The following is a 16023-nucleotide window of genomic DNA, read 5'->3' as shown; positions in this document are numbered from 1 at the left end:
AGATGGTGGATTGCTTGCTCTCTCTGATTAATCTGCTAGCCTATATAGCGTGAAAATAATCAACATGCTGTTAATTATAAGGAGAGTGATTACATGTATTTCCACTTGTATATATAATTAGTGAAGAATAAATGCTAGCTTTACGATTTTGGTAATGAAAAGTTAAATTTGGTAATGAAAACTGAGGAGTTCGGTAATGTGGCCATTGCCATCTGGCAACTCTGTTTCCCCGTCATCAATACTTACTGCCTAACTTCGGTCGTGAGTAGATGCTTATCACAACGGAAGCCACATGTGCTCGTTTTTTGCGAATAAACAGTGAATAAACTGCAATACCTCGCCACTAGACCACACGGGAATTTACAGTGTTGTGCAGTGTTAAGAAATTAGAACTTGGAGTGCAAAGGATCAACTGTGGAGTGCAAATTGGCGGTTGAAACAGGACGTTGAATCTGGCATGGTGCAGTTAAGAACAATGTGCAGTGTTAAACAATTATAACTCACAGTGCAAAGAATTAAGTGCAGCACAACACTGATTTTTTTTTTTTTTTTTTTAACGCGAGGAAGAAGGAACCAAAGGCCATGAGCCCCGCAATAACAGTTCCCTCCAAGAGAAAAACAAAATACAAGAGAGAGCCAAATTCAAGATCCATTCATTTAGAGATGCCTGGACACACTGCGTTTGAAAGACTGGAGATCATAGGCAGCAGGATATACAGACAGAGGAAGACAGTTCCAGAGTTGGCCTGTTGGATAAATGAAGGACTGGGAGAAACTGTTAACTCTTGCATTAGAGTGTTGGACAGAAAAGGGATTACTGTATGTGCTTCAAGAGCAATTTTACCACTCCCAAATCCTTAGAAAAGGCGGCCACAGACATGCTGTAAGTACCCTGGCTGAGGTATAATCACTTCTGATTCCTCAATCTTTGGTCCCTTTTCATTTATTTCATACTTTATGTCCATTATTGGTGTGAATAGGGTTAAATAGGTTTAAATAGGTGCTATGCATGTCCGGTGGGGAGTTATTTAGGTGGCTTTCAAAGTTAGGCTGGGTTAGGGTCCTTAAGTAACAGTCCAGGAGCCAGGGGCAGTCCAGGAGCCAGGGGCCCACTTTCCAGACGGGACCAATTTCCGGACATGGGTTTGGCTCTATTACATCAGATAGTAGAGAGATTACTGCATTTATATATATATATACTGACTAGCAAATCTATCAGTTTATATACATATGTATATATACAGCGCTGGGCAGGTACGCAAATACTGTGCAAAGTGCAATTGCGCACCCTTGTGCTCCGGTGATATCGTTTGCACATTGCACACCGCACGAGACCATACGCAATTTTACGCTTGCGCACCTTTCCTGTGGATTGCGCACTGCGCAATCCAAGGGACACGTGGTCTTGGGAGCTTCCCGCGTGGCTGGACAATGGATGGGGGAGGCTGAGGCTGGTCGCGAGGGTTAGTTGGTGGGGGGAGGCAGAAGGGAAGGGGGTAGTAGCATTTCTTAATATGCTTCAACAGAGATAATGTATTTTTAATATTTTTTAAATTATTATTAGTAAATAATAATAAATATACATTATTTATTAAGATTAGCATATTAGCATATGCAATTCCTTACAAAAACCATTAAAACATATTATTTAAATCAAATATCCACAGCCTAAAAATTTATTAGGCTGTGGATATTTGATTTAAATACTCTGTTTTCATGATTTTTAATTTTTTGTGATGAATTACATATGCTATTGTATATCTATACTGAATTATAAATAAATTGTTTTGACAAGACAAGAGAGAGAGAGAGAGAGATAAAGAGCATTATTCTGAGTGAGAGAGAGAGAGAGAGAGAGAGAGAGAATAAATACGGAAATGGCAAAGGAGCGTCCCTTTGAGTGAGGAGATAAGGCATAAACTTTGTCCCTCTTCTCTCTCTTATTCTCCATTCCTTCCCTCCTCTCTCTCTTATTCTCCATTCCCTCCCTCCTCTCTCGGAGAGAGAGAGAGAGAGAGAGAGAGAGAGAGTTGATGATACGTAATCACGTGATCTTTGCCAATGTCTTGGTAAATATAGGCTGTTTTTCCCGGACAATGACCTACTGTACCTCAGTCACCGCGGGTGGTGGGCTAATTTAGTAATTTATTTAATTATACCAATACATATTTTACAGTAATTCCCACAAATATATGCAAATGATTTGTGCTAGCGCTTTGTGACACTGAACAAGCCAAATATTACATTGCGCACTTGCGCAAATTACAATTAATAGAAAATAATAATAATAAATAAAAGTAAGTAGTTATGCTGTTTTATTTAAACATCTCAATATTGTTCAGTAATTCCCAAAAATATATGCAAATGGTTTGCGCTTGCGCTTTGCAACATTGCGCAAGCTAAATATTTGTCAGATTGCGCATTTGCGCTTGCGCAAGGTAGTGAACTGTGGATTGCGCTTGCGCAAGGTCCTTCTTCGTTTGCACTTCCCACCACTGTATATACACACACAGACAAACACACAGTAAAAGTCCTGTAATCCGAATGGCAGGGGACCGAGGGTTTTTTGGACTATTGGTTTTATCATACTATTGGAAGGGACCTCTGAAAACATTAGGAATACAGTGTGTTCACTCACAATCACTGATTTCTGCCCAGGGGTGACCCCTTCCTACCCCTGTATACCCAGGGAAGAGGGGAGGGGGGAAAGAAACGAGCTCCACCCACCTCTACCCCAGCTCCCAACCCTCCCCCATACCCCTACCCATCCCCCCACCCCACCTGTCATTCTTAGCTGGCAGTTACATCTCAAGCTGATTTCATGCTTAACACTCTCGGTCCCATTACTAATACAAACACAGAACACTAGCATATGTTAAAAGTGTATAACTCTCAACACGCTGGAGCAAGAAATTAATGCATTATGACATTGACAGTAGAACAAAAATGTTAACAATGGCCATTTCACGCCTCACGTGTTGGATGCACTGCTTTGGAAACACACACACACACACACACACACACACACACACACACACACACATGGAAACACACAAACATAGGCATACCCAAACACACAGACACAGACACTTACACACGCAGGCACCCAACGCATGAGGCCTAGGATGGCCGTTGTTAACGTTTTTGTTTTACTGGCAATGTTATAATGCATTAATGTCTTGCTGCTGCATGTTCACAGTTATACAGTATTATATTCTCTTTAACATATCCTAGTGTTTTGTTTTTGTATTAGTAATGTGACTATGAGTATAAAGTATGAGATTAGCTTGAGATGCAACTGCCAGTTACAAAAAACGAAGGGGGGCTTGGGTGGCATAGGGGTATGGGGGAAGGTTGGAAGCTGGGGTAGAGGTGGGTGGAACTTGTTTTGCTCCCCCTTTCCCTTCTTCCTGGGTATATAGGGGTACAAAGAAGGCACCCTTAAGAAGAAATTAGTGAGGGTGTGTGTACATGATCATTAAACACTTAAAATTATATGGGGTATTGTTTAACTAACCGGAAATGCATAGATGTGTAGATGAATAGTTGCAGGCAGGTACATCCAAGTCCAAGTGCAAGTCCAAGCCAGATATATCCTTAGATAAAGCCCAGAAGGGGGAGGAGGAAGGAGAAATTTGAAAAATTTTGCCCTGACAAATTCGGAGTATTGGTGGCCAGATTGGAGGACTTTTACTCTGTGTGCATGTATACATATATATTTTTACGTGTCCGACTCTGGTCAAAGGCTTCAGGGCCTATTTCTCGGGGGCAGTGATCTATTCCAAGGCCCAGCAGTCCTCCTACACCTCCACATATCACCACTTCGGCGTTAACACCCACCATCCATACTGCATATGTGCTAGGACCGTCTCATACAGGATTGGTGTATTGGTATTGGCAGGGGTATTTTTACAACATGTCAGCGGGTCATCTTGTAGATCAGGAAAGTCTGCTTTTAGGATATTCACATCCTTAAACTGTTCCCTGCCCCAGACGGGATTCGATCCTGGGTCCATAAAGACTGCAGGCCACCTCTCTAGCGATTCAGCCACCACCTCTATATAAAAATATATATATATATATATATATATATATATATACAGTATATGTAAAGGTGAAGGATGAAGTGGGCAGCTGTGTATCAAGTGAGTGGATGATGGTCACTACCACCTACCTCTTGATGTCTTAAATGGCTTCCTAAGGATGACTTTAACCTCTTTGCACCCGTGACGTATGTGTTTACGTTCACAAAGTGCTGAGTAATGCCGCCCATCACGTAGCCTTCAACGTTCCATGACATCTGTATGTATTGGGTCGTGGTTTATTGACCTATATGCATTCTGGTATGCCTCACTGGGAAAGAAAAATAAGCTCCACACCCCAACCAATGACAGCTGAGAAAAATGATGTCATATGAAATGTCACTGCTCACCACAGAGTTTCACTGGCTCCTACTTTGTACTTGGCTCTCAGTTTGTGTTTGGCACTTGAGGGGGTAGGATTATGTTGATAGTCGTATCTGTGCATTGCCATATTGGGAATTTATTGTGATTTTTTTCTGTTACTGTTTTCATGAATACACAGCCGTGTCAGACAGTAGTGACAAATATTCTGATGCATTGTATGTGCCGGCAGAGTCCAATGAGGATGATAGTACTGACAGTGAATTATCACTAAGCGATAATGACCCGATTGAGGAGAGTGGGTGGAGGTTTCTGGTGGACATTTTTGCAGACCAATGGCCAGATGCCATTCCTGCCTTCAGTGAATGTGCTGCCCAGGATATGATGCCCCCTAGTTTTGCTTCCCCTGGGGCTGCTTTTAGTCATTTTACTGATGACAAAGTGATGTCAAAATTGTGTTCATGGGTGAATGAGAGGGCTGATGTGTACTGGGTTGTGAATCCTAGTAGGTAAAGTACATGGCCTAAAATGGAGACCAGTTACAATTGATGAAATGCATGTGTACAGTAAATAATATGTGTGTATGTAATGAATATATCTGTTATAAATATTGCATTTATAAAGAAGGGGAACATATGACACTTTACTGAAGACAAAATAAGTATTTTCTGTTATTCTTTATGCACGTTTATGGTTGGGGAGGGGAGGGGGGATAGGCGGGCTACGTGATGTCCTGCAGCATGGGTGTGAAGGGGTTAAAATTCACTATGATTTTTTTTTTTTTCAAGCTTTTTGGCTTTGCATTTCTTTTTTAGGCCGCCACATCAAAGAAAAAAAACGTCAACCACTAGAGATATTCAACATATACTCACTCACATGCACAGTAACTATATAATTACAGAAATAACACAAAAGGAGTATTTGCTATTCATTCTCATATGAATCTGACTACTGATGAAACTAAATTTACGTACTATTTGTTTTACTATTATTACTACCATACTGTATTATAAATGCATGCTTGCTATCAATATGTTGGAAAAAAAAATAAAAAAATCAGATACCACAAACACTCAATTCATGCCTGAATTTAAAGAATTAACAAACTGACCTTTGTTTCTGAATTCAAAAAAGCGTGGGTCAACCTTAAGAGGGACCAGACCTAGTCTGTGGGCCAGAACTTCATCCTGCACAATGCTGGTATTGTTGTACATGTAGACCTTTTCAATAGCCATGGTTGCCACCTGCAAAATCCAAGTGTTTCACTTCATGTGCTGGATTTTAATATAAAAACTAAAAAGACATCTGAAATACTGTACACTGAGACCTCATATTTCAAGACCAAGTTGTACTGCCAAGCTATAGCTTTAGTGAAACCTGCACTTTGCAGAACATGAATAAATAAATGGGAAAAAAATGCCAGCTGGTCATGGAAACTACCTAATTTTCACACTCTTTTACTAATAGATAATAATCCTTTACCAATAATCTTTCCCTAGTAGAGAGATGACTTACCTTCACTTTCAACAGAAGCAGCCTCTCTCTCTCTCTCTCTTACTCCCATTTACTACATAGTTAAATTTTAGGGTAGCACCATGCAATCTGAGTAGCAAAAACAAAGGCTCCTAAACAAGAAGGTTGCCTATGCTGCCAGGGTAAAAATCCATCCATCCATCATCTAATCCTGTGTTGCCCCATAAGGAGCAACGGAGCCCGGGGCTTGGCTAGTTGGTCCTGACATTTGAGGGTGACCAGCCTCACTCATCCCTGAGTAGCATTATGTGTGGAATATACCCCAACCACCCCTTGGATATAAAGCTGCACCAGTTCAATCTGATTGGGGTGCCTTAATTACTCACTAAACCACAAGGCGCCATAATTTGGTTACATAGTTACCACACAGCATAGTAAATAGTTTCCTGGTGTACAGGAAGCCATCTGGTTTCTCACTCAGTGTAGAGCCACCCAGAGGCATCTGTTGCTATAATAAATTCATAATATTTTTTAAAACTCAAATCTTACCTATTATGTACTGAAAAACTTCAAAATACACATATCCAGTTATTTCACACCATTTCAGTACCACTGACAATGTTTTCTGGTAAAAAAAAAAATGTGCGATGTTGCGTCACTGTAATACCTACATGTGACTGGTATCAGCTGCCTAAATTTATGCAACTTCCACATTCGATTGCACGACGCAGGATGGATCTAGGAAGCTGAAATTTGCACTGCCAGGTGCAGTGGAACTTCCTCTTCAATAAGACAAGAAAAAAAAAATCAAATTTGGAACTTCAAAAAATGGCCGCAGGGTCGGCCTGTGGGACCTGATAAATTCCACACAGTCAGCCACGAAGGGGTTAATATCCAGTCAGTATTGAAGAGGGCTGCAAGGCTTATTTTCAGTCTTCCCACAAGAACTCCTAGTACTTCATTCTTAAACAAATTGCAGTGGCTTCCAACGAAGGAGAGGACTGTGTTTAAACAATGCTTAATGACCTTCAAGGCTCTGCCGTTCAGTGAGCCTGAACATAGAATAAAAATGTCATCTCTTTTTGCTATATATTCTGGAATTACTTTGCATAGTAATGGTGATCCCATGTGTCTTCTATCTATTTATCTATAGCCAGACGCCCTAATCCCATAAGGGTGGCCACAAACAAATCAGAGGACGGTGGGGACATCCATCATCCACTCAGTGTAGAGCTACTCCTGGATGACTCTACAGAATCCAAGAAATCTTTTAATATGCTGCATGGTAACCAGATGTCTTGAGGACCCTAAAACAGTAAGAGTGTTCATTTGCTTGATGTCTCATTTCTTATATGGGACCCAAGTTATTTAATAAATTACCTTCATCTCTCAAGAATCTTACCTCTGTGAAGCCATTTCGAAAACAACTGAGAACTTTATTTTTTATCTTGTTAACTGTACTGTGATGGATATTTATTTATCTATCTACCTATTGTCAGATGCTTTAATCCTGTAAAGGGTGGCCACTAACAAATTGCCTCCATGTTGCCCTGTCCCCCACCATTTCACTGCCTTCCCCCGGCTCATATCCCCCTCTCATATATGTTCACTATATCCTTCACCTCATCCTTGGCCTCCTCCCCACCACCTCACTCACATACACTATCCTTGTTAGTCTCTCATTCTCTATCCTCTCTACGTGGCCCAACCACCTCAACGTATTTCTCCTATCGCTTTTTATCACATCCACATCCACATCACAATGCTCCTTTACTTCCTCAGTGTCAGTCTGTCTCTCCATGTAACTCCACATGCTCCTCTCAAATTCATATCCAATGCTCTCACTCTTGATTTGAGTCCTTCCAACAAGGTCCAGGCCTCACATCCAACATTAGAGTTGGTATCGCAATACTATCATGCAGTGACTTTTTTACTTCTATGCTCACTTCCCTATTTCTTATCACTGCTTTCAAAGAACCAGCAACCTTACTTCCTTGTTGTACCTTCCAAGCACTTCAATCTCCAAACTTTCCTCCTTACTCATCACACTACCCAGGTGCTTAAATGTACTCACATTTTCCATTTCCTCATCATTCAACCACTGTACCTGCAGTGAATTAATATCTCTCGAAGACCATAACTTTACTCTTCCCTACAGTCACTTGACATTCCGTTTCATACACACTCTCCCAAACTCATTCACCATGCCTTGCAGTTCCCCCTTCATCTTCACTTAACAGTACAGTATCATCTGCAAACAACAGTACAGGAAGTTTCCAAATGCTGCCCTCTCCCAACAGGGCTGCTCCAACATCCACTGCCATACCTTGTATCTCTTTTATAACCCCATCCACATACAGACTGAACAACCATGAAGACATGACACATCCCTGTTTCAATCCAGCATTCAGATAGAAAAATTCACTTTATTCACTATCCACACATACTGCAGCCTTAGCACTCTCGTTCATATTCTTCATGGCATTCAGTAACTTCCCATTTACTCCATATATTCTTAATATTTGCAACATTCCTTGTTTATCCATTGTCATCATATGCTTTATTAGCAACATTCCTTGTTTATCCATTGTCATATGCTTTCTCCAAATCCATGAAGGCCACATACAACTTCTTTCCCTTCTCTAGACACTTTTCCACTAAACTCCTAATGATGAATATCTGATCTACATAACCTCTTCCCTTCCTAAAATCTCCCTGTTCTTTTCCAACTAATTCTTGTTATTTCCCAAACTCTGTCAATAAGTGTCCTACCATATACTTTTCTGCTAAGAAGACAAATGCCCCTATGATTACCACATGCTTCTTTTTCGCTTTTTCTATTGTCCACCCATCATCCAGTCCTATGTTGCCCCACGAGGAGTGTAGTAGCCCGGAGCTAGGCAAGTTGGTCCTGACATTTAAGATGAGAGTGACCAGCCTCACTCATCCCTGAGTGGCTTTACATGAGCAATAAACCCCAACCACCCCTTGGATAAAAACCTACACAGGCTCAATCTGACTGGAGTGCCTTAATTACCCACTAAACCACCAGGCATCATAATTTGGTTATATGATTACCACTCAGCATAGTAAATGGTTTCCTGATGTAAAGGAAACCATTTGGCTTGTCACTCAGCGCAGTCACCCATAGGGAGGGAAGAGGAAAAAATTAAGGAAAGAAAAGGCAGAAGGAGTGTACAGTCACCTGTAGGCAGAAGGAAGAGGAAAGAATGAAGGAAAGAAAGATGAGAGGAAGGAAGGAAGAGAGGAAAAAGCACACACCCAAAGCAGCACTACAATGAGTGGATGATGAGTACATTGGAATATTTATACCTGACTTCCAATCTTCCAGGGCTATTGTTATGATGCAATACCTATGAACTGAGAGTTACTGTACAAGTATTCAGTCATTTCGGGGTTTTGAGCACTGGTGACTTCTGAAGAAGAATTGGCACTTATAAGAAAACATTAACCGTTATCATATTAACAATAACGTAATACAGTATGATGATGCTCTCCTCCAGTTACCAGTAAGTGATGTAAACACTGTTTGCAAAAATACTAGAGCTACTTAGTAACAATCCTGTACATGAAACTTGTATGAGCAACATATTTTCATCAGGTACTGCATTATTTAATCTTTGGGTTACACTCACCTCTGCAAGTATTATTCTTCTGTATGCATTCACAAGAGAAATGTGAAATCCAATGAAGTCAATCTCCAACTCTGCATCATCCATATTCATTATTTTGATTTCTCCCTCATCAGTGTCAGAGTCTCCTGTCCGTTTATCTTTGCTTTCTGTTCGTTTTCGCAGTGAATTTGCATCTAGTTCCTGAAATTAAAAAAAAAATTACAAACACCTGCTGATACAGTGGCCTGGGTATGTCATCTGGTCACATAATAATGAAGCTATTAACACCAGTGAAGACTGTATGCAATCAAACCATCTAAGGAGCTGAATAACTGCCTTCACCTGGAAGTATCACATGGGTTAGTGTGCTGGAGGTCAATACTCCATGATGCTGGAATGTCTATCCATATTTAATCCCATACTGCAAGATTTGTTCTTGTGCCTTCTTGATGTCCTGCAGTATTGTATGAGGGGCACCAAAAAACTCCACTGTCCAATCCTCTGTCAGTCTGTTGTCCACTCCAAATAGCAGGTGTAGCGTGACTGCGATGGAAGCGCTGTCTAACAGTGAATTTGAGCTTTAGTCTAACACTAGTCACATTGCGTCATGACAATTACCGGTATTCACTGAGGCACAAATGCTTGAGTGAATGCGTTTTTAGTGCACCTGGCGATTTGCTGCAAGTTGAACAATGAAGGGTCTAGAAAAGCAACATGTTTGTGTGAAATTGTTTCAAACTGGAAAAATCTTTCACGGAGACTTTTCAAATGTTGCAACAGGCTTATGGGAAGGATTATCTGAGATGTACTCAATGCCACAAGTAGTTCTGGTGAATCAAATAGGAAAGAACATCCACCAAAGATGAAGCTCACAATACTAGAGACCAAAACTAATATGCCATGGTTAGGAGGTATATGAGAGAGGGGGGTGTGAGTTGGTAGCAGGGCAGTGAAATGGCGGGGGACAGAGCGACTTGGAGGTAATTTGTTTGTGGCCACCCCAAACGGGATTGAGGCGTCTGGCAATAGATAGATAGATAGATAGGATTACAGCACCCATAAGTATACACTCACGGACTAAGATTACGGCAGCCATAACCTACATTCATGGTCTATGATTACAGCAGCTGTAACCTAACCTAACCTAACTACCAAACATACAGTGGATTCTCGAATTTTGACAGTTTAGAATTCGACGAATCAAATTTTGATAATTTTGGAGTGGTCTGCCTACTTCACTTTTTGATGCAAAGTTGCATATTTCGATGCTCTCAGGGCCAGACTCCAACCAAAAAAAGCAAAGATAATATTTTTGATACAAACCAAGATGCTAGACGTGAAGGAAAATTATAAGAAAAAGTATGAGCCTAACCTAATATCGTATGTGACATGTCAAGAAGAGAATGAAAATCTACATCATTTATTTATATGCGAAGCATACGATGATATGGCACCGAGACAATTCCCCGTCAAGTCAATTCGCTGTCAGATAATTCCCCGTCAGAACATGGATGATTTCCCGTCAGGACAATTCGCACCCTGGATGATTCCCCGTCATTCTATAAATATACTTATTAATTAATCAGTACTTTAATAGCTCGAAGATATAACAAGAGAAATTAAAGGAAAAGAATCAATAATAAAAACACTAAAACAAAATGAATTACAGGTGGTAGCAAATACAGTAGGCAGAATACTGAAATGAAGAGAAGTACAGTAGCCTAATTATGAATATAAGGAGCAACATAGTAATGAACAATAGAGACTGAGGAAAAAAAAAGTCATGTTTCAGGACAAGAGCTCCCAGATGGGAGTAGGCACCAACAACAACAAGCCATGTGCAAGGTGATGTTCTGTTGTCGGCAGCCATCTTGCGACTGTCCTGCCAGCAGCCAGCCCTCTACAGGCAAGTGTTGCACTTTCAGCCTGTACCTTCCACGTGTGGACATGCATGTCACTGCAGTTTAGTTGTATGTACAGTACCCTCACGTCCAACACGGTAATATTGTCATGCATGGGTCCCATGTTGGACCAAAAACGTGTTGGACAAACAACAGAGCTTATGGGGAAAAATGAATTATGTCAGCAACCCTAGGAAAAGTCACCCTAAATATCTACCATATACCTATACATATATTGGTACTACTGTAATTATAATAAATGGTACTGTACTATGAATGATAACTAACCTTTTAGGACAGTGTTGGTGGGCTTTGCTGGGATTGGAAGGTGATATCCGAAGCTGTAGGTAGTCCTACTGGGTCCCTGGAGGATGGCTGCTGGCATCACTAGCGGATAATGGCTGCTGCTCCTCCTCAACCTCCCTCATAAATTCTTTGAAATTCCTCTCCCCTTTCTTCTGCCTCTCGATGAATTCTAGCTTGGTGGCCTGAGGGAGGTGCCACCGCTTCTTGGGGTTCTCAGAAGGCTTCCTAGGCATCATGAGCAGGGTAAAATGCAGTAGCAAGGGCAGAAAATGCAGCGAGAAAAAAGCATCGTCCAATGTGAATTATGCGACTGAATGGCACTGTGGCGGGAGAAATTTAAACAAAACATCACGTGAGAGCAGAAGTGTTTTTCATTGGGCGACATCACAACCACGTCATGATAGCGGGTGGGGGATTCTACTTGATCGGAAGTTTTGATTGGCTGTCAGCGTCACAGGAATGTCCAGTATGACCGTGTTGGACCAGGGGTGATCGTGCTGGAGGCGAACTCTGCGGATTTCACCCACTTCTCGGAGCTCCGTCAGTGTTATGCTTACGCACCCGTTTTACAGTACTTAAATCGTATTAAATCGTACTAATTTTTTGCTCTCCGTGCTGGACGCGAATCGTGCTGGACAAACGCGTGTTGGACGTGAGGGTACTGTATTTTCTTTGTATTTTCGTCGCAACTTACCTGTTTCAAGATGGCAAGCAAGAGTGGTTCTTTGGGTTGCAGTGGTAATGGACAAGAGCAGCCTGGCACCTATAAATCTTCGCAGCCAAAGGAGAAATGGCAATACAGGAAAGGGCAGAAATACACCAAGTATACACTTGCTGACAGTATGGCAATACAATGCAGAACTACAGTTACTTAACCACAATTATAGTATTGCAGAACTACAGTTACTTAACCACAATTATAGTTCATAAAGTTTACAGGGGGTGTGGGCAAAAAATCATGATTTTACATAGTTAGGTTCAAAGGCCTCGGACACAAACTAATTTTTCCCATAAGAAATTCAGTTTAAGTTTCGATGATTTGAATTTCGTGGTGATTTTTAGATACCCATGCCCATCAAAATTCGAGAATCCACTGTAACTTAAATTCTAGTACTGTAGTTGAAGTTGAACTGTAGCAGTATTATTCTAACCTAACCTAACTAAACTAACAACTGTAGCATTCATTACACAGTATGTATAAAAGCTCTAAGTGCCGTAATTGTAGTTCATGAATCCACTGTATGTGTATACAGTAATTGCGACAGCCGGAATCCTAACCACTTCGAAATTTATAACACTATCTTACTCAACCTGTGAAATACCCATTTGAATTGGAAAATTGGGAGGTAGTACCATACTTTATGAAATGGGCAAAGTAATTCCAACTACTGTACTGTATATTATAATAAACTCACTATCTCAAGAAAAGTAACTTTGGTATATATGCTACACATCGAGTTAAATTTTGAATTATGACTGCAAGAAGTGATTGTAAAAAAAAGATAATACTGTACAGTATACATTTTGGGGGTACCTATTTAAAGCAGCAGCCACACTGCCATGACAATGTGTTTAACAATGATCTCTCAAACTGGTCACAGTGTTTACCAACCTCTGCTCCGACTGGATGCATCAGTGTATCAGACATACTCAAATTATGCATGTAAAGAAAACACTAATAGCCATGTCAGAACAAAGGGAAACTTAACAATTTAACCAAACCTACCCTAATGTAATTCAACCTTTGATATCCAGCTTTCAAATTTAAAATGTGCTTTAGGAATGGCATATATGGCAGGCTACTGGTAGATGTTGGCGGAATATTTACACATTCTACATCCTTCTTTATAGCTTACAGAGGTATGTGGTATGCCTAGTATCTGTGGTGAAACTGGAAAAATGACAGAATGTGAAAGACTTATTTCAATTGAAAATATGGAATGGCCAAGCTCGCTTGGCAAAGAAATGCCGTAACATTTGGAAGACCTGAGCCTGTGTGGTAAAATGTTATTTTTTAAATGGTGGGCATTGTTGAGGGCAGTGTTGTGAGGAGTGACATTTGTGTGGTATCATAGTTACTGAGTTACTGAAGGGCAGGAGGAGAACAAGTATATACAGTATCAGTGAATACACATTTCACTTTAACCTGTTAACTGCTCAAGGCGATTTTTTGGAGGTGTCCGTGGTGCGCAGACATAGGGGTAAAAATGAAATTTCCCAAAGACCAAATTTAGTCTTAAGAATTGAAAGAACACATTCCAAAGTATATAGTAACGAAATATTAGCTCAAATTTACCTTGATAAAGCCATGGATAAACATCAAAGTGTCTGATTCCCAGTTGGAATGTAAGGTTTTCAATTTCTTTTTCGGTTTCGGTTTTGAAGGCACAGACATGCTTGCATGGGTCGGCCTTGGTCACCATGGCACTATATTCAAAATTCACCTACAGCAGAGGCTGTATTGAGCAGTTGCACTCGGAACAGCCCAGGCTGTATAGAGCAGTTAATGGGTTAAGCAACAGAAGGACCTTACCAGTTCAGCTGCTCTTAATCCAATTTGTTTTCTGCATTTCTTCTGACTTTTCATACTGGTAAACAATTGTTTGATGACTTTTTTCCCCTTTTGTTGTTATCATTATGTTCCTTATGCCAGACTGATGATTGTAATGGGGGACTTGCTAAAACTTACTTCAATCTTGGTTATGCTGGATTAAATTTCTGGGTTAGGTTAAAATGTAATGTTAGGAAGAGGTACTAAAAGGCAACGGTGATGTATGTTGGAAGTGTGTGCCATTACACTCAAAAAATAGTTGATACAGTGGAAAGAACATGGCCAGGAACAGCAGGCTGAGAAATTTAATGTATAACGTTCATTTAGCAACCACCCCCAAAATAACCAAAATAGTATAAGACTATCAGAAGAACCGATTTGGTAAGGCACTTCTCCTCTTGGGTTTGAGGGGCACAGCCAAAGCTATGGCCCAATCCCCTTCCAATGCTGACTGATTAGGGCCTGACATTATACTGTATGTGGGACAGCTGCCTAGATTTACGGATAAAGTCAGATGTGTGACGCACAACTTGTTGCTGTAACCGAGGGTCCCCATTACCACCTCCCGAGAGGGTGTGGAGAGGCAAGTTGAAAACTCCCAGAGATGCCAGATGATCTTTCAAAAGTGTGCAAAGGGAGTGGAACCTAGGGATCCACCACATGAAATGCTCAATGGTCTCATCAACCCAGGGACACCACTGACACCAAGGGTCCTCTGTCATACCCAAACAGTACAGGTGACTTGCGAGGCATGTGTGGCCCAACCGTGACCTGGTGATGGCTACATCAATGTCAAGACAGGGATGGCAAGCCCAAGGGTGTGCAGCGGAGTCAGAAATAAAACGCCCCAGGTGGGAAGCAGGAAGGCTGGTCACAAGGTTTGCATTCCAATAGGACATGCAGGCACTGCATGCGAGGTCAGGGAATGCGGCGGTATCAGGTGTCACATATACCAATATATTGGAAGTCAGTGCCCGCTTTGCTGCTGCATCTGAAATTTCAGTACCATGGATGCCTACATGAGAAGGAAAACATTGAAGGTGGAAGTGCAAAGGAGGAGTAGCAAGAAGGTGCTCCAAAATGGCATGGGAAAGCCTACCATGAGCGACAGACTATCTGAGAGGTGGGTAAGTGAGGACTGCAAGTCAGTATATAAAATTGCTGGTTGGGGATGGAGGAAGGTTTGTGCAAACTCAAAGGCCTGAAGGATGGCTAGGAGTTCTGTAGTTAGGACATCATACTGCCCATTGAACAACCAAGCCTAACATGAGGAAAGATCCTCAAAGTAGGCCACTGAGGCACAGGAAAATAGGAGGGGATTGGGACCCATCCACGTAAATTCTAACGAAGTCCTTATGAAATGAGGAGTCCAGGCTATGCAAGAGCTGCCGTGCCAAGACTGCATCCGCCAACTTCAGGAATGGCACTGTAATAAGCGGAATGAAACTTTGACAAATTAATCACACTGTCCTGGTTGAGATTTGATCTCAGGTCCTCATGCTTGATCCACGGGCACGTTACCACTAAGCCAAAGAGAGGAGCCCTGCTTTTTCCTCTAAGCAGTGTGGGCTTCTATAGACCCCATTACATCACTCTTCTTCTCCCCTTAGTGATTAATTTGGTCAGTTTCGAACACATGGTAGCATACCATCAAAGGCCACCATTGAGGACCCTGCAGACCACAACGAACAGCTCATCCCCGGGATGTAAGGACTAGGACGCTGTCAGCTCACCAACATCATCGCCCTCCAAGC

At 41.4% G+C, this 16023-nt stretch overlaps 1 protein-coding gene across 3 annotated transcripts in view; it reads right to left on the bottom strand.

Annotated features, from left to right (window-relative positions):
- Polr1C (RNA polymerase I and III subunit C) overlaps positions 1-16023 on the bottom strand; it is a 98319-nt gene that overhangs the window by 81721 nt on the left and 575 nt on the right. For all 3 annotated transcript variants that reach the window (XM_080282374.1, XM_080282373.1, XM_080282375.1), the window contains exons 2-3: positions 9533-9712; positions 5515-5647 (exon numbers count right to left, since the gene is read on the bottom strand). In XM_080282374.1, the coding sequence (XP_080138500.1) occupies positions 5515-5647; positions 9533-9712 (313 nt within the window). The remainder of the gene's footprint in view (positions 1-5514; positions 5648-9532; positions 9713-16023) is intronic.

Source organism: Coenobita brevimanus, chromosome 93 (genome assembly GCF_032717465.1).
Source record: "Coenobita brevimanus isolate Jiangsu-jjx chromosome 93, ASM3271746v2, whole genome shotgun sequence".
Lineage (NCBI taxonomy): Eukaryota > Metazoa > Arthropoda > Malacostraca > Decapoda > Coenobitidae > Coenobita > Coenobita brevimanus.
This window is presented reverse-complemented; position numbering and strand designations above follow the sequence as displayed.